The sequence below is a fragment of the Ochotona curzoniae genome, unplaced genomic scaffold, assembly GCF_017591425.1.
Source record: "Ochotona curzoniae isolate NIBS_2020 unplaced genomic scaffold, NIBS_Ocur_1.0 scaffold_1852, whole genome shotgun sequence".
Classification (NCBI taxonomy): domain Eukaryota; kingdom Metazoa; phylum Chordata; class Mammalia; order Lagomorpha; family Ochotonidae; genus Ochotona; species Ochotona curzoniae.
Window position 1 is genome coordinate 1961465 of NW_024467087.1, and position 19758 is coordinate 1981222.

At 59.0% G+C, this 19758-nt stretch overlaps 3 protein-coding genes across 8 annotated transcripts; 2 read left to right on the forward strand and 1 right to left on the reverse strand.

The window, feature by feature from the left end:
- Positions 1 to 5750: 5750 nt before the first annotated feature.
- Positions 5751 to 8195, forward strand: LOC121169441 (extensin-like). The gene is made up of 2 exons (XM_041000039.1): positions 5751 to 7494; positions 7801 to 8195. Exons 1-2 carry the CDS (start codon positions 5751 to 5753, stop codon positions 8193 to 8195), a joined length of 2139 nt encoding a protein of 712 aa, XP_040855973.1.
- Positions 8196 to 8291: 96 nt separating this feature from the next.
- EOLA2 (endothelium and lymphocyte associated ASCH domain 2) lies at positions 8292 to 14680 on the forward strand. Of its 6 annotated transcripts, XM_041000152.1 has the most exons (4): positions 8292 to 8435; positions 8804 to 8817; positions 13258 to 13545; positions 14222 to 14680. In XM_041000152.1, the coding sequence occupies exons 1-4, from the start codon at positions 8398 to 8400 to the stop codon at positions 14443 to 14445; spliced, it is 564 nt and encodes a 187-aa protein (XP_040856086.1). In that variant the 5' UTR covers positions 8292 to 8397; the 3' UTR covers positions 14446 to 14680. The 6 variants fall into 6 exon arrangements, with proteins under 6 accessions (XP_040856086.1, XP_040856087.1, XP_040856090.1 ...); XM_041000153.1 differs by lacking the exon at positions 8804 to 8817 and having other exon boundaries at positions 8292 to 8442; XM_041000156.1 differs by lacking the exons at positions 8292 to 8435; positions 8804 to 8817 and adding an exon at positions 8443 to 8478.
- A 1889-nt stretch (positions 14681 to 16569) lies between these two features.
- Positions 16570 to 17789, reverse strand: LOC121169442 (heat shock transcription factor, X-linked member 3-like). Its single transcript, XM_041000040.1, has 2 exons — positions 17511 to 17789; positions 16570 to 17145 (listed from the first exon to the last, which is right to left on the reverse strand). Exons 1-2 carry the CDS (start codon positions 17787 to 17789, stop codon positions 16570 to 16572), a joined length of 855 nt encoding a protein of 284 aa, XP_040855974.1.
- Positions 17790 to 19758: the final 1969 nt, after the last annotated feature.

The following is a 19758-nucleotide window of genomic DNA, read 5'->3' on the forward strand; positions in this document are numbered from 1 at the left end:
GAGAGAAAAGGTGGAGAAACATGATGCTTCTTCTCTGTTGCTGTTATGCTGTGAGACATTTGCGAGAGAACGCGTTTGTAGCCCATAACTCCATTCAATAATTGGCCCTGTTAGAGAAGGACAGGCACAGATGAAAGCAAATGAGAGAAGGGAAAGTGTAGTAACATGTTATCTGGGAAATTTTCAAAAGCATAAACATATAAATTTGTAAGCCAATTTATCAAGAGATTAAGAGTGATTCACTCTTGTTGGTAGGGACATAGGTGATGGTTATGCTCATGCATGTGATTTTCCAGTGTCTTTATGTAAAAAAAAACAAATACAAGCAAACGATAGAGATCTAAACGCCTTCCTCCTTAGTGTCTCAGCCACGCAGGCACACTTGATCCTTTGTCTACGATTATGGGAGAACTAATCAGTTCCTAGGGTGGGAGGGAGTCTTCCTGGCCACTGGCGAGTGAAACGGCTCAACAATGCTGGCCTAGCCATTCAATGTATGCCAGGTAGCCCTCACCTTGTGCCAACAGGGCGGGGAGACAAAATCATGAATCCCCAAACCGTCAACACCTCCAGTCACTCAGCATACCCAGTCAGAAGCATGTTCTTACACATCATGGCCCTCTCTCCAAATTTTTATGCATCTGGCACTCTAATAGTAAACTATGAGTTTCTGGTTTAGCTCAGATCTTGCCTCTCCGTGCTTGCCATAATGCCTGGGCTAAAATAGGCATTCAGTGAATATTTATGAGGCTTTGGGGAGGTAGAAATGGGGAGGCTTTTGGGGAGGTGTGAAACAGCATTTAGGTACCTGCCTTGGAAGTGCAAGGTCATGCATAGTGGCAACCCAGATATCTCTCACCTTAGCAAAACACAGCCCAGCCAGGCGTTTGGCTATTTCTTCACGAGCTTATTGCTAGGTGTTGTAGTTTTATGGGTAAGAGTGTCACCTAGTGGTCAGCAGGTGGCATGAGCAGTGAAGAAAGCAAGTCAAAGAAAAAAACTGAGTTCAAACAGCTCTTTGAAATTAGACATATACACACCCCGACCCCCACACACATGCATGTTATCACAGTAATTGCAATGGTGAATATCAAATAAGCAGTCTATATAAGATGACGTGAATAAAGTAAAAATGGAATCATTATTCAAACTTACCTATAACAAAACAGGTTTTCTTTGATCCAAGGAATCCAAGGATGCATCCCATTTCATTGTTACGGAATCACAACTGAATTCGAGCATTAAGGCTCCAGGGAATTATTAAAACTTCCTGTGTATTCTGTGACAATCCCATAAATATCAAAGTGACCCACAACCTCACATCTATTACAACACAATTCACACTCGCAGAAGACATGAAAACCCAGACGCTTGTCAAAGAGAAATGAATAAAGAAACCGCAGTACATCTACTGCATGAAATACTACTCTCACATTAAAAATGAAATTTCACTATTTGCAACTGGAGACCATTATACTCAGTGAAATAAGCCAGTCCCAAAAGGATAAATACCATATGATCTCCCTGATATAAGGCAACATTCATGCAAAATGCAGCTTAAATAGATATATGGGTAAACATGCATTATACACATATTTTCCTTTTTTAAAAAGATTTATTTTTATTGCAAAACAGATATACAGAGAGGAGAGACAAAGAAGATCTTCCATCTGTTGATTCATTCCGCAAGTGAGCGCAATGGCCAGTGCTGTGCTAACCCAAAGCCGGGGGCCAGAAACCTCCTCCAGGTCTCCCACATGGCTGCAGGGTCCCAAGGCTTTGGGCCGTCCTCGACTGCTTTCCTAGGCCACAAGCAGGGAGCTGGATGGGAAGTGCAGCTGCCGGGATTAGAACCGGTGCCCAGTATATGAGCTCTACAAATGTACTTGTATGCAAATAAGCTCCCAATCAGTACCAAGTGTGTTGCTATATTTTCACGGCAACACTTATTAGGAACCTGTATTTGTTTTACCATTCGTTGTGTGTGTGTCATCTGAAACATGCCTTGGAAAAATTAGAAATATGGAGAGTGTCGGAGTTGAAACCTTGCCAGCAGGCCCGAGGTCACTGAAGCTGACGTGATACTTTTTCCCATGCAAGAACCAGAAAAGACAAACTGGTGAGGAATGTCTGCTTTATTATTCACAAGTTCCCAGTTGTAAAGGTGCAGCACTTCCCCACCTCCCTACCCAATAATGCCACTGATTGGCTAAAGGGCATGTCTATTCCTCTTGACCTTCCAGTCATGACACAAGTCACTTTCCACATTTGTTCTCCAACTCAGACTGTTATACACAGCACAAAATCAACCCCGTTGTGGGGCCTGAAGGGCTCTGATCCCAACACCCTGCTTTCTCCTTCTTCCCTCCCCACAGCAGTCCTCCAAACTGACAGACCTGACATCACAGCTCCAAGCATCAGCCTTCAGTCAGGAACAGGAAGCGGGAAGCCCCTGCAGGCCCGAAGAGCCAGGTCACCTTTGGGTTGGTCCCAAGGAAAAACCAGAGTTCAGCAGGGGGGGGCCAAGAGCCCCTGGCAAACAGGGACTGCACAAGGCTGCATCTTGTCAGCCGCTGCCCTCGGGGTCCACACGCTGCTGGCCCAGCAGAGGGACACCAAGGCCTGCCAAGCCACAGGCCACACAGCTCAGCCCTCAGGGCCTGAGGGCTCAGAAGAGGTCCAGGCAGCTGCTTTGCACACACTCCCAGGGAGCCCCTGAGCTGCAGCCCAGACTGGTCTCTTCTCCCTCCCGCTGCCTCCACAAAGAGCTGTGCTTCAGCCAGGAGCCGTCTCTCAGCTCCCTCCGGGCGGCTGCTCCCCCACTGCTCAGCAAACAAAATCCCTTTGAACAGGACACAGCTTGGAGCCCCTCCTGTGTGAAGCCTTCCCAGAGTGAGCAGTCTGCTGTTCACACTGACCCAAGCGCTCCTGCCTCACTTGAGGCCTCACAGCCCAAAGGCCTGCCCGCAGGTGCTGTGGTACTAGATTTTGAGATCCCAGAGAATCATCCAGTGTGATGTGGCTGCGAACGCATAAAGGTGGTTTACTCAAGCCAACCTGGGTCCCCCAGCCTTCCCCTGCAGCCCAGCAGGGCTGAGGCGGGGAGGGGCAGCTGCAGCTGCGGCTGCACAGGAACAACAGGGCAGAAAAAGAGTGTGTCCACCAGCACAGGGTTCTTGTACACTTCAGGCCAATTCCACGTAATTATACAGTCATGATGGGTCAGTTTCTCTGTTAACTTTTTTAAAAGGAACAAGTTGACAAGCTTGTGTTGGTGGGTTTGAAGCAAGCAACTTTCAGAAAGTACAAACCGAGGGGCTATAGGGCAGCGGGCGACTCACCTAACAAGCACACGGGGTCTCCTTCCTGAGGAGTGCTCTGCCTGCCAGGCATCCTGCCGCGTGTCACGTGGACTGTCAGGCCTGGACTTCACACAGCCCCCAGACAAACCAGTCAGGCACTTGGGGTCTCCAGTGCCCCAGCCCCCAGCAAGCCCGGAGGACCCGAGCAGGGACCGTGTCCCTTCCAGGGGCTCTTGCAGGAGCAGAGTCTGCCGACTTCAGCCCGCTTTGCGCCGTGAAGCCTCCGGGCTCAGATCTGCCCTCTGCCACCCCACCGCGGAGAGCAAGAGATACTCTGTTAGCAAACTCCCTGCAGGGACATCCCCTTCACAGCCTGGGCAGCCGTGCAACACCCCAAAACACGACCTGGGAACCAGCTGCCGGGCTGGACACGGTTCTGCCCCTGGGAGGGAAGCAGCTGGGTCCTTCCCTGTGCTGTTGGGCACACATGCACGCCCCAGGAGCTTGCTTCCGGGTGTCAACTCACCTAGTCAGCCAGTGTGACTTGCATGGCCTACTGCAGCCCAAGCACCAAAAGGACCAGCAGATCTGTGCCCCACCGGGTCCCTCTAGTGGGCAATCCTTGCTCTACACCTCCTTGTCGGGTAAGTGCAGAGTAGCAGGTCAGGCCCAACCTGCTTCGCAAGCCTGCAAGCTTTGCCAGCCAAGCATCCTTCCTGTGCCAACAAGCCTTGGCCTCTGCTGACGGCCTCTCCGGACTGCTTCCTGGAGGACCCGATCGGAGGCAGCTGGCTGCAGAGAGGGCCAGGGCAGCAGGCGGCAAGAAGGGCCCTGGCGTAGGAACATCACACTGCCTCTGCTCCTCCAGCAATGAGCATCCCTCCCAGGGGAGAGGCCTGTGCGCAGCCCCACGCACAGGTGGCAGCGACCTGTGCTGCGGGAACGTGGCCAGTCTGTGGGGAGGAAGTCCCGGGAGATGGAGGAAAGGGCGTCCCCCAGAAGCTAGTGGTTCTGCAGTGTTTCTGTGGGGTGAGACTATGGGGGTGCTCCAGGAGCAGGCTGCAGCCTGACTCACCAAGCGCGGGGAGTCACGCCCACTGACGAACAGAATGTAATGTGCTAGCAGGCCTCCCAGGAGCGGGGCACACCTGATGAGGAGGCGCCAACTCCCGTAGGAACGGCCGAGCAGCCTGGTGACAGCAGTGGGCCCGTGAGGGATCCCGGGGGCCTCCACGGCGAGGCAAGACGAGGACGGAGCGAAGCAGGCCTGTGGGGCTCAGGGAGCCAAGGGGAGGCAAGATGAGCCCTGGAGCACTCTGCTCCCGACAGCACCCAGTGCATCATCGCGAATGCAGTGGAGAGGGGGCGCTGGCACCATTTGGAAGCTCACTGCGGGCTGGGAGGCCACTCCTCTGCCCTCCCAGAGGGCAGGGCCGACCACAGGACAGGGCCCACCACGCCAGGGCCCACCACATCACAGCCTGTCACGGGGCTAGGCCCGCTGAGAGCAAGGCCTGCTGGCCTGTGGCCTCCACGTCCCCCGTGGCAGCGGCAGCAGAGGTCAGGGGCAGCACCGAGCCCAGCCGAGCACAGAGCCCAGCCCAGCCGGACTGAGCAGCCAGAAGCAGGGGGCTAGGAAGATTACTCGGCTCCCAGCGGGGAGTGATGGGCCTCCCCGGGTGCACGGCCACACTGCTACAGTCCCCACGGACAGGCAGAGAGCAAGGGTGAGAGAGCGAGTCTCCAGCCCTGCTCCAGGGTCTGTCACCGTACCAGCCCCTAGAGCTGGAACCCTTGACCAGAGCGCTGGCTGGGGCCCCGGGGGAGGGGGACGCCGTGCCTTGGGCAAGGAGACTGCGGCACCAGGTCGGTGCCTTCTCACAATAGGCCTTCTCACAGAGCGCGGGAGTGGGCCAGCTCGGGTCTCCTAACCACGGGCCGCCAGCCTGTCCTCCAGCCCCTCAGCTAAGCCGGGTCAGCAGCAGCACCGCCGCGATGCTCACGTGGCCAGGGCACCGCCTCAGAGTCCTTCCTCCAGCGGCATGGCCCCGGCTCGTGGGGCACACACTGCACAAGGCCTGAGCTCTCAGGCTTAGGGGGCAAGGAGGAAAACCCCAGCCCAGTCCACAGCTTGCTCAAGGCTCCGCCCCACCCTGCCTTCGCACAGCTCCACCAGCTGCTCTCCCCAGGGGCTGCGAGCCACCCAGCTTGCGCCAGGCTTCCAGCCGGTTCACTCCACAGCCCGGCCTTCAAGTCCTGCTACTACAGCCGCTCCTCCTGTAGGACCAGCTTCCCTTGCGCCGCTCGTCCCACTCGGGTGCCCTCAGCGTCTCCCCCGCTTCCTGCAGCCGGGCCCTTGCGCCTGCTCACACAGCTCCTGCGCACCCAGCTTCGCCCCAAAATCTTGGCCACAGCTCCGCCTAAGCACCTCTCCACCTCGCCGCTCCCATGGCCACCCTTGTCAGGCCGTTCCGGCTGCCCTCTGCCCCAGGGCCGCTCCTGCTGCTTTCCAACCTCTGCGCAGTGGCTCGGGCGAAACCACCCCTCCACCTCCGCCCCCTTTCTCTCCATCACACCGGCTCCAGCTCAGCTCCTCCGCCAGCACGAAAGCCACAGCCACGGACCAGCCCCTCCTTCCGCACTTTCTTAGAGCCGCTCCCCTCCTCCAGCCACAGCCTCAGGCTGCACTCCTACCCAGGCGGTTGTTATGGGTCCCATCTTAAGCAGCCCCGCCTCCGAAAGTGCTGCCCCAATGCTCCCAAAGGACACGCCCTACTACTGCTCCCCCTACAGGCAGCCAGGGACTCAAGACCAGCCCTGCCTCAAACCCGCCCCCCGGTCCTCACAGCCACGCCCCTTCGCAGGCCCGCCCCCAGGTCCTCACAGGCACGCCCTTTTCAGGCCCCGCCCAAGTCCTCACGACCACACCTTCCTCAGGCCCGCCCCAATCCTCACAACCACGCCCCCTCTCAGGCCCTGCTCCAAGTCCTCACAGCCACGCCCTTCTCAGGCCCTGCCCCAAGTCCTCAAGGCCACGCCCTTCTCAGGCCCGCCCCCAAGTCCTCACGACCACGCCCTTCTCAGGCCCGCCCCAAGTCCTCAAACCACGCCCCCTCTCAGGCCCTGCTCCAAGTCCTCAAACCACGCCCTTCTCAGGCCCGCCCCAAGTCCTCACAGCCACGCCCCTTCGCAGGCCCGCCCCAAGTCCTCAGGACCACGCCCTTCTCAGGCCCGCCCCAAGTCCTCAAACCACGCCCCCTCTCAGGCCCTGCTCCAAGTCCTCACGACCACACCTTTCTCAGGCCCGCCTCAAGTCCTACGACCACGCCCTTCTCAGGCCCGCCCCAAGTCCACACAGCCACGCCCTTCTCAGGCCCGCCCCAAGTCCTCAAACCACGCCCCCTCTCAGGCCCTGCTCCAAGTCCTACGACCACGCCCTTCTCAGGCCCCGCCCCAAGCCCTCACGACCACGCCCCCTCTCAGGCCGTCCCAAGTCCTCACAGCCACACCCTTCTCAGGCCCGCCCCCAAGTCCTCACAACCACGCCCTTCTCCTGCCTCGCCCAAGTCCTCACAGCCATGCCCTTCTCAGGCCCCGCCCAAGTCCTCACAGCCACGCACTTCTCCTGCACCACCGAAGTCCTCACAGCCACGCCTTTCTCCTGCCCCGCCCAAGTCCTCACAGCCACGCCCTTCTCAGGCCCCGCCCAAGTACTCACGACCACACCTTTCTCAGGCCCCGCCCAAGTCCTTACAGCCACGATCTTCTCAGGCCCGCCCCCAGGTCCTCACATCCACGCCCTTTTCAGGCCCGCCCCAAGTCCTCAGGACCACACCCTTCTCAGGCCCGCCCCCAAGTGCTCACGACCACGCCCTTCTCAGGCCCGCCCCAAGTCCTCAAACCACGCCCCCTCTCAGGTCCTGCCCAAGTCCTCAAGGCCACACCCTTCTCAGGCCCCGCCCCAAGTCCTCAAAGCCACACCCTACTCAGGCCCGCCCCGAAGTCCTCAAAGTCATGCACCTTCCTGGCCCCGCCCCCAATGCTCCCACAGGACACTCCATACTACTGCTCCCCAGCCTCTATGGCAGCCATGGGCTCAAGACCAGCCCCGCCTCAGACCCCGCCCTCACGTCCTCAAAGCCACGCCCCTTCCAGGCCCCGCCCCAAGACCTCAAACCCACGCCCCTCTCAGGCCATCACCAAGTCCTCGCAGCCACACCCTTCCAGCCATGCCCCCAATGCTCCCACAGGACACACCCTACTACTGCTACCCAGCATCTATGGCAGCCCCGGGCCCAAGACCAACCCCACCCCAGGCCCCGCCCCCAAGAACTCAAACCCACGCCCCTCTCAGGCCCTCACCAAGTCCTCACAGCCACGCCCCCTCACGGGCCCTGCCTCTGACACCCCCCTGTACGTCCTTTCAGCCCGGCCCCTTTCCCCAGCCTAGCCTAAGACTCCACCCAACACGTCGTCTCGGTCCCGCCCCCTTTCCCAGCCTCGCCTCACACCCCGCCCCGCACGTCGCTTCAGCCACGCCCCTCGGCTCCACCTCAGGCCCCGCCTGCACGCGCTGTCAGCCCTCAGCAGCCTCAGGCCACGCCCCTCACGTCCTCTCAACAAGCTCTTGCACAGCACGCCAAAGACCCCGCCCCGTACGCCACCGCAGGCCACGCCCACAGGCCCTCTCAGACCCCGCCCCGCGCGTTTTCCCAGCCCCGCCCCTCACAAGACCCGCTTCAGACCCCGCCCTGCACGCGCTCTCAGCCCCGCCCACCACAGCCCCTCTCCTACTGCCCCCACGTCCCCGCGCCGGAAGCTGCTCACAGCCAACCAGGCAGCTCCGCCTCCTCGCCCACAGCCTCTCCCACGGCCGCGCCTGCAGAATGCTGACTAGTCCCCTCTCCCCGCCCCTTCCGCTTCCGGCCCCGTTTCCTTCCCCTCCCCTCGGCGGGCCGCTGGGTTCCAACCCTGGCTCTCTCCCCAGCTGCTCCCCGGAACCCGCCTCGCCATCCCAGAGTCAGTGGAGACGCCTGGTGCCCCATGTGAGCGTGCACCAGTGCGTGACCGTGTCCGTGCGTCGCTGCGTGACTGCATGGTTGTGACTGACCCGTCGAATACGTGCGTAGTGCGTGCATAGGTACGTGGGTGTGGGCACTGCGTGCCTTGTACGTAGGTGCGTGGGTGTGGGCACTGCGTGCCTGGTGTGTGCATAGGTGGAGTGGGCACCATGTGCCTGGGACGTAGGTGGGTGTGGGCATTGCATGCCTGGTACGTAGGTGGGTGTGGGCACTGCGTGCCTGGTACGTAAGGGATGTGGGCACTGCGTGCCTGGTCCGTAGGTGGGTGTGGGCACTGTGTGCCTGGTACGTAAGGGATGTGGGCACTGCGTGCCTGGTACATAGGTGCATCAGTGTGGGCACTGCATGCCTACTGTGTGCATAGGTGGGTGTGGGCACTGCGTGCCTTTTACGTAGGTGCGTGTGTGGGCACTGCGTGCCTAGTGTGTGCATAGGTCGGTGTGGACACCACGTGCCTGGTACGTAAGGGATGTGGGCATTACATGCCTAGCGCATAGCTATGTGATGTGGGCACTGCGTGCCTTGTACGTAGCTAGCTGGGTGTGGGCACCGCGTCCCTAGTGTGTTCATAGGTGGATGTGGGCACCATGTGCCTAGTAAGTACGTCAGTGGGTGTGTGCACTACATACCTAGTGCATAGGTACGTGATGTAGGCACTGCGTGTCTGGTACGTAGGTCGGTGTAGGCACTGTGTATCTTCTGCATAAATACGTGGGTGTGGGTACCGTATACCTGGTAGGTAGGTACACCCCCTTCCCTGGCTCTGGCCCGTCCCTCGTTGACCGGAAGCCGATTATCCAGGGCCTGGCTGGCAGCCTTGCTGAGAACTGCCCTCGCATATGTCCGCAGGCGTGCCCACTAGTGCTTCCACTCCAGGGACCGTTATAATGGTCAGGGGGCAGTGAGCCCAGACACAGCCAAAGGCAGCCCGGGCACGTCGTGCCAGCGCTTGAGTGTCTGCCTTCTGCAGAACACCCCTCTGGGCTGGGGCGCTCCCGAAGCCATCTTGCCTGTGCCCTCCTGCCAGCCTCTCCCTCCCTGCCAGCCTCCCCCTCCCTGGCAGCTTCAGAGCGTGTCCCTGGGGTGTGGCAAGCGAGTCAACTGCCGCACACGCCCTGGCCTAAGCTTGGCCCACTTGGTGGCCTGTGTGCTGTGGGACCCGTGGCTGCTGGGCCCTGCCTACACTTACACACAGGGGCCTGGGCTCCCCCACCTCTGCCCTTTAGCGCTGTGGGCGACGGGGGTGGGGATGGGAGCAGCTTCCTCCTCTTAGATCGGGCTTGCTCCCTGCTGCCTGGCGCTGTGCGTGATCCTTGCCTCAGACAGCCTCCCCCAGCCGTGATAGCAGGAGCCGCGTGTGCCCCGCATGCTGGCCGCCCAGCTCTTGTTGGCCTGCGGCCTGTGCTGGGACAAGCCCTTCCCGTGCCATTGGACCCCGGTGCTGTCTTGTGCACGGAGACCTTCTCCCTCATCCATTATGTTGGTGTAGGGCACCCGAGGCAGGCAGAAGGGTGCCCCCTGCTCAGGCCAAAAGCGGGGAGCCCCCTCCTCAGGCCAAAAGTGGGTGCTGCGTGCAGCGCCAGGCAAGAGGAAACGGAGCACCCCGTTGCCTCTAAGGGTGCCTCGGTTCTCTGTGCCCGCACCACACCTGCACAGGTCACGTGGGATTGTGGTGACGTGCCTGGGAAGCTGAGGGGCTGGGCACACCCACGTCCTTGTTGCATCTCTGAGTACAAGTAGAAATGGCTGGACCACGGTTTCTGCACGCAGGCCCCCTCAGAAGCACCTCCGAGCCCAGGGCCGGGGTGACTGTCACCCAGGAGCAGCAGCACCCTGCTCAGGGCTGACAGGTGTGTGAGAGCTCCCTTGGTGAGTGCAGTGTACCCTGGTGAGGCTTTGTGCGAGGCCGTGGGTGGCGCAGGGCAGCGTCTTAGATGCCCTTGCCCTGAGAGCAGCCTCTGCCCCACGCCCTCAGGGAATGTCAGGGCCCACGCCCTTGCTGGTGGCAGAAAACAGAAAGCAGCTTGCGAGTCTCTGTGTGTCGGAGGAGCAGTGGCTCGCTCGGCTCTGAGATGAACAGCGGTGCGACAGCACAGAGACAGTGAGGATGGGGGCAGGGGAGGTGTTCCGATCCAGAGTGCTCACGGTGCGGGTCGTGGGAGGAGGGTGCTCTGCCCCGTGACGTGCTCAGGCAGTGTCCCGTAGCCGAGGGTGGGTGTGCAGAGCCGCGCTGGGTCAACAGCAGCACGCTGCTGTGCCACACAGCTCTGGGGGCCCCGAAGTCGGAGAACACGGTGTTCCTGGCAGGGTGCTTGTCTCCGAGCGCCGTGAGGATGTGTCCTGTTCCTGCCTGCTGCCTGCTGCTGCCTGCCTGGGACTCGATGCCGCTCCTTGCCATGAGGAAGCATCTCTGCTCCGCCTTCCTCTTCTCACGCTGCCCTCCCTGGGTATGTGGCTAGCTGTCTCTGCATGTGCTGGTTGCATTGGGTGTTGACCCATGTCCTTCCGACGTGGTGGCCTCTGAGAAGGCCCTGTCCTTCCACGCATTCTCAGTGCTCAGGTTAGCCCTTCCAAGTGGGCATTTTCTGAGTGTACACTGGGGCTTACCATGGCCCACGGAGGCCTTGGGCTGGGGATGGAGTTGGCGTGGATGTGAGGCATGTGGCTGCAGAGCGGTGGGGTGCAGGCGACAGGAATGCAGGAAGCGGCCGGGGAAGCAGACCCCGAAGGATTGCCCAGGGAGAAATGGCAGTCTCTTCTGCTCGGTGCAGGAGGGCCTTCGTGGGTTCTGACAGAGGCGTGGCGGGCCCCAGTTGTCCCCGTTCCAAGGTCATGGACAGGCGAGGCAGAGGGCACCAGCCAAGGCCCTGAGAACGCTGCCCAGGTGATGGAGGCAGGCAGCGGATTGTGACCATGGAGGCTTGTGGAAAGGGGTGAGGTCCAGGGAAAGTTTTGAGGTAGCGCCACGTGCCGTGGGGACTGGAAGGAAAGGGAGGGTAGGTGGCCTGTAGGTGTGGAGCAGCAGCCCCAGGTAGATGGTGACGCCACTTAGAGAGGTGGGAGAAGGTCATCTTGGGGTGGCCCCAGATAGGGTCCCAAGTCTGGGCTGTGACCTGGCCAGGTAAGGCTGGGACTGAGAAGGAGCGGCCTGTGCGTGGGGAGGCAGAGCGGACAGCAGGAAGCCCGCCCGGGAGCCTGGTCAGGAGAGTGGAGCGCCACGTCGGGTCTGCAGAACTGATGGCGGTCGACCGTGGGTGCCTGTTGGGACCTGTTGGTTGGCGAGGAGCAAGAGGAGTTAGCGGGAGCGCATGGCCACCCCGTGCACGGCTGCCTGCTGTGCCACGGCTCAGAGAAGGCCGCCTGGGCTCAGAGAAGCACCTGTCTTGCAAGGAGGAGTGCGCAGGCTTCGTTCTCTGGAAGCAGAGTTTCCTGGCGGGAGTCAGAAGCAGCAATGCAGAGGGCGCACAGCGGCGGCACCTGGGCCTGCAGTGAGCTGCAGAGGCAGGATTTGGGCATCCCGGCTGGGCCCGAGAAGCCAGGGGAAGGGGGGTGGTGGGGCAGCTAGCCCCGCAGGCCTGCCTGCAGGAAAGCGGTGAACCCCCGGTAGCTTCCCTCCTGACCACGCCTGGTCTTCTGAGGGCGGGCCCATTTCCTCAAAGCTCCAGGACACACTGGTAAGCTCTTGTCCTGGCTGAGACAAGGGGGGCCGGGCTCGAGCTGGAGTAGAGGCCCATGGCTCCCGGGTGGGGTGGAGCCCTGGGGAGGGGCTGCTGGCCCAGTGAAGAAGATGGCGATAATGAGAGTCGCCACCTTGGGGGCGTGTCTGATCAGAGGCCAGGTCCTGGCTGGGGGCTCTCAGTGCCTGCTCTGCGTCCCCCCAGCCACGTGCAGACTGAGGCTGCCAGCCATCTGGTGCTCGGGCGGAGGTTTGGGCTTCAGGCTTGTGGTTCCCTGTCTCTGAGGACTGTGCTGCTGCCTTTGCTGCACGGTACTGCCTTCCACTCAGGGCGAGCTGATGCCATGCCAAGGGACGCGTGGAAGCAGCAAGGCCCAAGGTGTGGGAGTGTGCAATCAGGGCCCAGGTGGCTGTGCTGTCACTCCTCAGCCCCGAGGGGCCTGAGAGCAGATCCTGCTGTGCAAGGCAAGGGTTGAACTGGGGGATCACAGGCCCGGGGCTGGCTCTAGGAGAGGCACGCTCACTGGGGGCCCCTGGTTCTCTTTCTCACTATTCGTTTTTCAGCTCCACCCGCGGGGCAGGTCCTTGAGGGCTGGTGGGGTCAGGAGGCCCAGCTGGTGGCAGCCATCGGAGATGTGTGCTGAGGTGGGCTCCCAAGGCTTTGTCCTCAGCAGCCCTGGGTGTGTGAGGGGGAGCCGAGCAGAACCAGGCCGACCTTGTGGTGGGGCAGAGGTGCCTGGGAGCTGAGAGCATTGGCGGGGAGTGGGGGGGCAGGAAGAGAAGCAGAACCCAGCATGGCACCTCTGTGGGGAGAGGCGATCACTGCAGTGCCTGCCCCTGTTGGCTGTGCAGCCCCAACCCTCACGCAACCAAGGGGCCTGCCTTCCTCTGCGGTTCCTTTGAGCTTGGTGTCCCCGGTTGTAGCGTTCACCACGTGCCATCATTCCTGGACCTTCCCTGTCCTGCCCTGTTCCCCAAGCTCCCCAGAGGCCCCATCTGGTGGAGCTGCGTGAGCCCAGGCTCTTGTTCCATACCTGCGTGGGGCGGGCCCTCCGTGAGTATGTGATGGCCAGTGGAAGGCGGCGAGGCGTGAGGTCAGTGCGGCTTCGTGACCAAGTCTCAGGGGAGACATGGAGGAACGATCAGGCTCCCTGGCCGCGAAAATGGCGGGCTGGCATGTGATTCTGTGTTTCCGCAGGCCCCCGGCCCCAGGGCCCTGGGAGCTGGCGAGAGATGAAGTTTGGCTGCCTCTCCTTCCGACAGCCTTATGCGGGCTTTGTGTTAAACGGAGTCAAGACTCTGGAGACACGGTGGCGCCCTCTGCTTAGCGGCCACCAGAACCATACCATCGCCGTCCACATTGCCCACCGCGACTGGGAAGACGTGGCCTGGTGGGAACTGCTGGTGGAAAGACTCGGGATGACTCCCGCCCAGATCCAGGCCTTGCTTCAGGAAGGAGAGAAGTTCGGCCGGGGAGTGGTAGCTGGTGAGTGAACAGGTACCTGAGCTTGGCAGTGGCTTTCCTGGGAACGAGTGGGTGTGTTTGTGCGGCTTGCTGAAGCAGCATGCCTTGGGACAGGTAGCAAGGGCCTCATTTTCCCATTGGAGTCTGACGGGCTGCCTTAGGTCCGTGACCGCATGTGGCACCTTTGTGTGCCTGTGCACGCAGGGGTGCGTGGGAGCAAGTGCAGTGCAGTCCAGAGCATCTCTGGTGCCCTCCAGGGGCAGGCTTCCTGCCGGGCCTCACGGGCCTGCCCCACCTCCAGGGCCATCAGTCTCCTGGGCGCGTCCCCTGGCCTCTCAGTGCGAGAGGTCTCCTCTCTTGCATCACCTGTCACCTATTACCTGCCACCTGCTTGGGCTTCCTGTTGCCTGTTGGCACCCTATCAGCAGTGGCGCTGGGACCCATGCTTCGCTTTCGCGCCCCCAATGAGGGCTGCCTTTTTTCGGGAGCCTTCTGTCTGCCTCGCCCAGGACTCCCGGAGCCCTTGTGAGAATGTCATGCGTGCTCAGTAACAAGGAGCCTGCTCACTGCGTGCCCCTCGCTGACGTCATCTTGGTCTGCAGCACTCCACACCTCCCACAGCCCCGTGGTTATGCAGGTAGGTCCTGTGCAGGGAAGGCAGCGTCAGTGGTGCGTCTCTCTCTCTCTCTCTGCACAGGGCTCGTTGACATCGGGGAGACTTGGCAGTGCCCCGAGGACTTGGCTCCTCAGGAGCTTGTGGAACTGGAAAGTCAGGCTGTCCTGACCAACCTCCAGCAGAAGTACCTGACAGCCATCTCCAACCCCAGGTGGCTGCTGCGGCCCATCCCTTGGCCAGGAGGGAAGGATGTGTTCCAGGTGGACCTCCCGGAGCACCTCATCCCTCCGGGACACAAGGCGTGATGAGCGTGCAGCCCTCAAGAGAATGTTGCTGACGGGGCAGCTCAGCAGCCTGGTGCGGGTTCCTAGCAGTAAGATCAGGTGAGAGCTGCCACTGCGGAAGACTGCTACGCCAGGTGCAGTTCGTATCCATGGACTGCTTTACTCCCATGCAACAGAGGGGCTGGGCTTATCTGAGCTCACTGACCTTGTGTCAATGGTAAGGAAATGTCTTGGCTCGATGATGATTGGGGTCCTGCTGATTTCTGCACCGTTCAAATAAACGCGCTGAAGATGACTGTGCAGCGTTTGCAGCTCCTTCGTGTGTGTTTCCCCTCTCTTTGTTCAGCACGTGTCTGAACGGCATCCAGGGCTTGTTGTCGGGTGTCTGGGAGCAGGCACTGAACGTGTGCCTGAGAGTGCCCAGCCATTAGGCTAAGTCAGACACAGAGCAGCTGTCCCCCTGGGGCGCTCTCGCCCTGCTCTGAACGTGATCTGGCATCGGGAAGCTCGTGTGTCACGCGTGTCACATGACCAGCTGCTGGCTGCTCAAGTGAAGGGTCCTAAATACAGATACGCTAGAGGGAGGTTCACGGTCTGTCTTTCTTTTTGAAGATTTACTCATTTTTATTGGAAAGGTAGATTTGCAGAGAGGAGGAGAGACGAGATCTGTTCGCTGGTTCACTCCCCGAGTGGCTGCAGTGGCCGAGCAGAGCTGAGCCAGTCTGAACCCAGAAGCCAGGAGCCTCCCCCGGGTCTCCCACGCAGGTGCAGGGTCTCAAGGCTTTGGACCACCCTCAATTGCCTTCCCAGGCCACAGGCAGGGAACTGGATGGGAATTGGAGCTGCCAGGACGTGAACTGGCGCCCAAATGAGATTCCGGCACATGCAAGGAGAAGATTTAGCCACAAGTCTACCACGTTGGGCCCCGAAGTTCACTTTCAATAGTGATGGAGTGGTATTCCTTTTATAGCAAGACTCTTTTCTCCAGTGTCTCCTTAGCAATGTTTCTAAGGGGTTGTTCTCTGTGAGGGCTCTGCCCCCTTCCCTGGGCACTGAATGGACTGGCAGATGGGACGGGGCGTTCCTCTTTGCAGGGGCCCTGGGTGCTGGATAGCGACGCTCGGAGATCTGAAGCTTGCTGGCAACACTGAGGGCCCCGAGCAGAGCATGTCATCGCGAGATCCATGAGTAGTGTGATACCCCCGATGCCAGAAGGCAGGCTCTTCTGTCTCCTGACCAACAGCAAGTCCCAGCGTACTGGATCTCTTTGGGCTTCTCTCAGCACTTCCTAGCAAGATCACTTTGCCAAGTATGTGGAAAGCCTGTTGCTTTAAAAGAGAGAAAGAGAGAGAACGACAGGGACCACAACACCATGTTAGAATTTTCTGCTTCCTCGGGCTCCTGCCAGTGAGTTGGTATACTCTAGTCCGTGGTTTGCAGTGACTTGACGTAAAGGTTCATGTGTTGGCAGTGGGGCTCCCTAGGGTGGCAGTACTAGGCGGTGGTGTCCCTTCTTCCGTCTGCTGGTCCACTCCCCAAATGGCTGTTAACAGCAGGCATACACCAGCCCGAAGCCAGGAGCTTCTTCCAGGTCTCCAACATGGGAGCAGAGGCCTAAGTTGGTAGCCTAACATGCTGTGCCACAGTGCCAGGCCCGATGGTGGACCTTTCATAGGTGAACCTAGGAGGAGGTCCTTAGATGCTGGGCAGGTGTCTCCCCACGCCCACCCTGTCCTCGAAGAGAGCGGTGGGACCCAGGCTCTGGCTTCCTGCTCTGCATCGTGACCTCATACCCCTGCAGGAGTCCCCACCGTGACAGCACAGCAGCTGCCGTCAGCCCTGCCCCCAGCCCGCCAAGGCCCAGAGGCCAGGGTCCCTCGCTCCTGAGCTTCCAGCCTGCAAAACCGAGTACACTAAGCCCCTCTATGAAGTCAGCTTGCGTCGGGTATCTCAGTGTAGGAAGGAGAAAGGATTTCATACCGTGTGAGCAGTTAGCAAGAACACAGACCGGGATTCTCATTCATATTGCTTTTTTGAATCTCGTGAATATTTATATTTTATTAGGACTGCAGACAGGTGGTTGTTGGGAAATGATGTGTATTAATCACTATTAAATTGATCACTATGAAGCACTGCTGTGTGAGTTCACAGAGGTGGCTCGTCCCTGACCCGCTCGCAGATGACACGCCTACCTTCAGTGGAGCCCTCCTGCTCTGGGGGCTCACTGGAAGTCTTGGTGTTGAGGGCAGCTACAAGGGTGGAGTAACAGGTGTTGTACAAAGAAATCATGGACTCGTAATCGGGATAGGTTGCGGGGCCGCGGGGTGCTTCTGCAGCGCCTTGCGTCCCGGTGGGACACAGAGGTGCTTGCATGACATTGGGAGTGGTGTCCTCCCCACTTGGGCCACCTGGCTCCTGAGAGGTGTAGATTCTCAGGGGTCGCACTGTGAGATTACTCATGGACCAGATGCCGGAGAACATGAGTGAATGGCCGGCACTGGGTCTCTGGACACTGGTCACTTCCTCCTGGGCCCTCCTTTCCGCTTCTTCGTCCTCTCTGTTGGGGTGCATGCGGGGGGAGCGCCTGGTAGCTAGCTCCTTCCTCTTCTTCGCACTTGATCCGCACAAGGCTTGCCGGCTGAAGCGCCGCTGGCCCCCCTTTCTTTGGATATTCATGAGAAGGGCAGGTTTGTCTCTCTGGAAATTGACATTGCAGTATATCTGAAACAAAATGGAAGATGTTAGTCCTGCGGGGATAAAATTTGTTTCTGGGAAGTGTTGGGATGCCAGGCAGCACCAGCGCACTGAAGGCAAACAGTTGCTAGGTTAAGGCAGTCGTGCATCTACTGGACATTGGCTGGCCTCTGGGAGTCTGCCCCGCCTGCGGAGCCTCTCCCAGCGCACTGTGAGTTCCCGGCAGAATCGACCTACTTTCACGTTTAGACTTTGAGCTTTCAGTAAATAAGGTCTCACATCTAAAGAAGCAGTGCTAGGGAACTAAACACATACAGTGTTGCGTTGACCTGGAGCTCTACAAGGACGTCTGAGTGACAGGATGTGGGAAAGAGCAATGCTTTCTACCTTACCAGCATGCCCCTGTTCTCTGGACCGTGAGCAGCGTTCCTTGGGCGTACTTTGCTGAAGCCGTAGAGGTTCAGCTGACGAATGAAGGCCTTCAGGCTGTCGGTTTGAAAAATCCTGTCTTCCTCTTGCTGAAGAAGGACTTCCCTCTGGAAAAGGTCATCCTCGATGACCACGGCGTCCCCGTCTTTGTTCCAGTGCACAGACTCAAATGCTGGATCCTCTACCACAATCCACAGCTTCCTGGGGAAGGACAGCCCCCAAGGGATGCTGCTGCCTTCCATGTTGATTGCTAGTTGTTCTTGGGAGCCTGACACCTGCAGGCTGGGAGCGGGAGCCTGGCTCATGGCCTCCTCGCCGACCTGGACCAAAGGCTACCTTGAATCCGCGTTTGGAACAAGTGAAGAATCAGACAGCACCTCGATAAGTGGCCCTTCGTTGGCAGAGGGTGTCAGCTTGTCCTCAGACTCTTCTAGATTGCCACCACTAGCCGTGGAGCTAAGTCAGCATTGGGGACATTGTGCACCCAAAGCTGTTGTCACTCCGCTGGCGAGTCGAAAATGGCTTTGGTCTCAAGTGTGCTGCCCGGAATATTCTGTCCACGAGGTTCTAAAGTGTTTGTGGTCGGCCAAGCAGCCGCTGAAGCCCTCATCTTTGTCTTGTGATGTCACAGGGAGGTGCAGAGCCAGGATGCTGAGGGTGGGTGGAGGAAGGGGATAGGTGGATGGGTGCTTGACTTCCCTCTTTTCTCAAAATGTGCAGACTTACAGTTTCAGTTCCCACAAAAGCCTCCTGTCTGGTGACAGGTACATCCTTTTGCCAGTTCTGGCCCTGGATGAGTGGAGAGACTGTGATCCATCCCCGTGGCGCTTGCACTCTTGAAGATGGCGGAGGCTCTCACTGACCTCTCTGATTTGCTCAGCAGCCGGTGCTCAGTTCACTCTGATTTTGGCATCACCAAGACTGTCTGAGTCAGATGGGCCCCTGGGTGACTGACTGCCCACGGTGGTCCCTGCCAGGCGGGCTGGTCGAGACCTTCTTGACACCTCCCCCCACCACGTTCTGTTTGGTGCTTTCAAGCTACTGATGGATGGATCTGCTCAAGTTGCCAACTCCCTACACCTGCCCTGCTTTCTCTTGGGTATCCTCTACCTCACCAGCTTTCTGTTGGTAACTTGCAAGTACTGATGGATAGACCAGCTCGGATTGGCAAGCTCTCTCCCACTGCCAGTTTCTGCTAGGTCGCCTTCCACCCGCCTCCCGCCAGATTTCTGCTTTGCTGTCTTCCGACTGCTGATGGGCTAGATCTGCTCAGACGGGCCCATATGCAGATACGTGTTTTGTTGCCACTCATGCAAGTTGTCGCAGAGGAAGGCTGCACCCGGCCACATTGGGAACACTCTTGGTGCGCCTCAGAGGCGCTCATAATGTCACTCACAGCTATGTTGTGTGGCTCAGTGACCACATCCTCAGCTGTGCCTGGCGTGTGACAGTAAACTCATCTGGCCCTCAGATGTCTGTTTGCAGATCACAGAAAGATAGCCTTTAGTTCCCGTTTCTTCCCCGTAGATGCTATTCTCACTGCCAGGACATGCCCCTCTTTGAGGCCTGCTCTGCACAGACACTGGGGGCAAGTTCCTGCTTGTTTAGGCATGATGATAGCAATCCATGTAGCAAATGTATTTGTGTTTGGAAATCACACTCTGTGTGTGAGGGGAGGTGTGGAAGAAGGTCATTTTCCACCATAGATGATTCGACACAATGGGTTTTGATGGCAGGTAACATTTAGCGATGGTACGCAGCTGAGTCCTGGGGCTGGCGCACGCTAATCCTCCACCTGTGGTGCTGACCTCTCCTATGGGCACCTGTCTACTGGCTGATCCACTTCTGCTCCAGCTCCCTGCCGATGGCCTGGGAAAGCAGCAGAGGGTGGCTCAAGGCCTTTGCACCTGCACCCCCATGGAGATCTGGAAGAAGCTCCTAGCTGCCAGCTTAGGACCAGCCTAGCTCTGGCCATGGCGGCCATTTGGGGAGTGAACCAACAGATGGTGTTATCTCTCGGTTACTCCTCACCTTCTCGCTCTCAGTAATTCAAGCAAAATAAATAAGTCGTTGAAAACAAAAGACAAAGAAAACCTTGTGCCCAGCTCGGAAGTCTAGTGGCTAAAGCGCTTGCTGTCAGCCTTTCATTCAGTCCCTCAGATGCCTACAGCTCTCAGGGCTGGGCCAGACCAAAGCTAGAAAGCTGAACTG

Coding starts and splice junctions, on each gene's coding strand:
- LOC121169442 (XM_041000040.1), bottom strand. CDS start 17,789: ATGGAAGGCAGCAGCATCCCTTGGGGGCTGTCCTTCCCCAGGAAGCTG. Junction 17,146..17,510: donor CAGAGAACAGGGGCATGCTG/GTAAGGTAGAAA, acceptor ATTTTGTTTCAG/ATATACTGCAATGTCAATTT.
- LOC121169441 (XM_041000039.1), top strand. CDS start 5,751: ATGGCCACCCTTGTCAGGCCGTTCCGGCTGCCCTCTGCCCCAGGGCCG. Junction 7,495..7,800: donor CAAACCCACGCCCCTCTCAG/GCCATCACCAAG, acceptor CCCCTTTCCCAG/CCTCGCCTCACACCCCGCCC.
- EOLA2 (XM_041000152.1), top strand. CDS start 8,398: ATGGTTGTGACTGACCCGTCGAATACGTGCGTAGTGCG. Junction 13,546..14,221: donor CGGCCGGGGAGTGGTAGCTG/GTGAGTGAACAG, acceptor CTCTCTGCACAG/GGCTCGTTGACATCGGGGAG.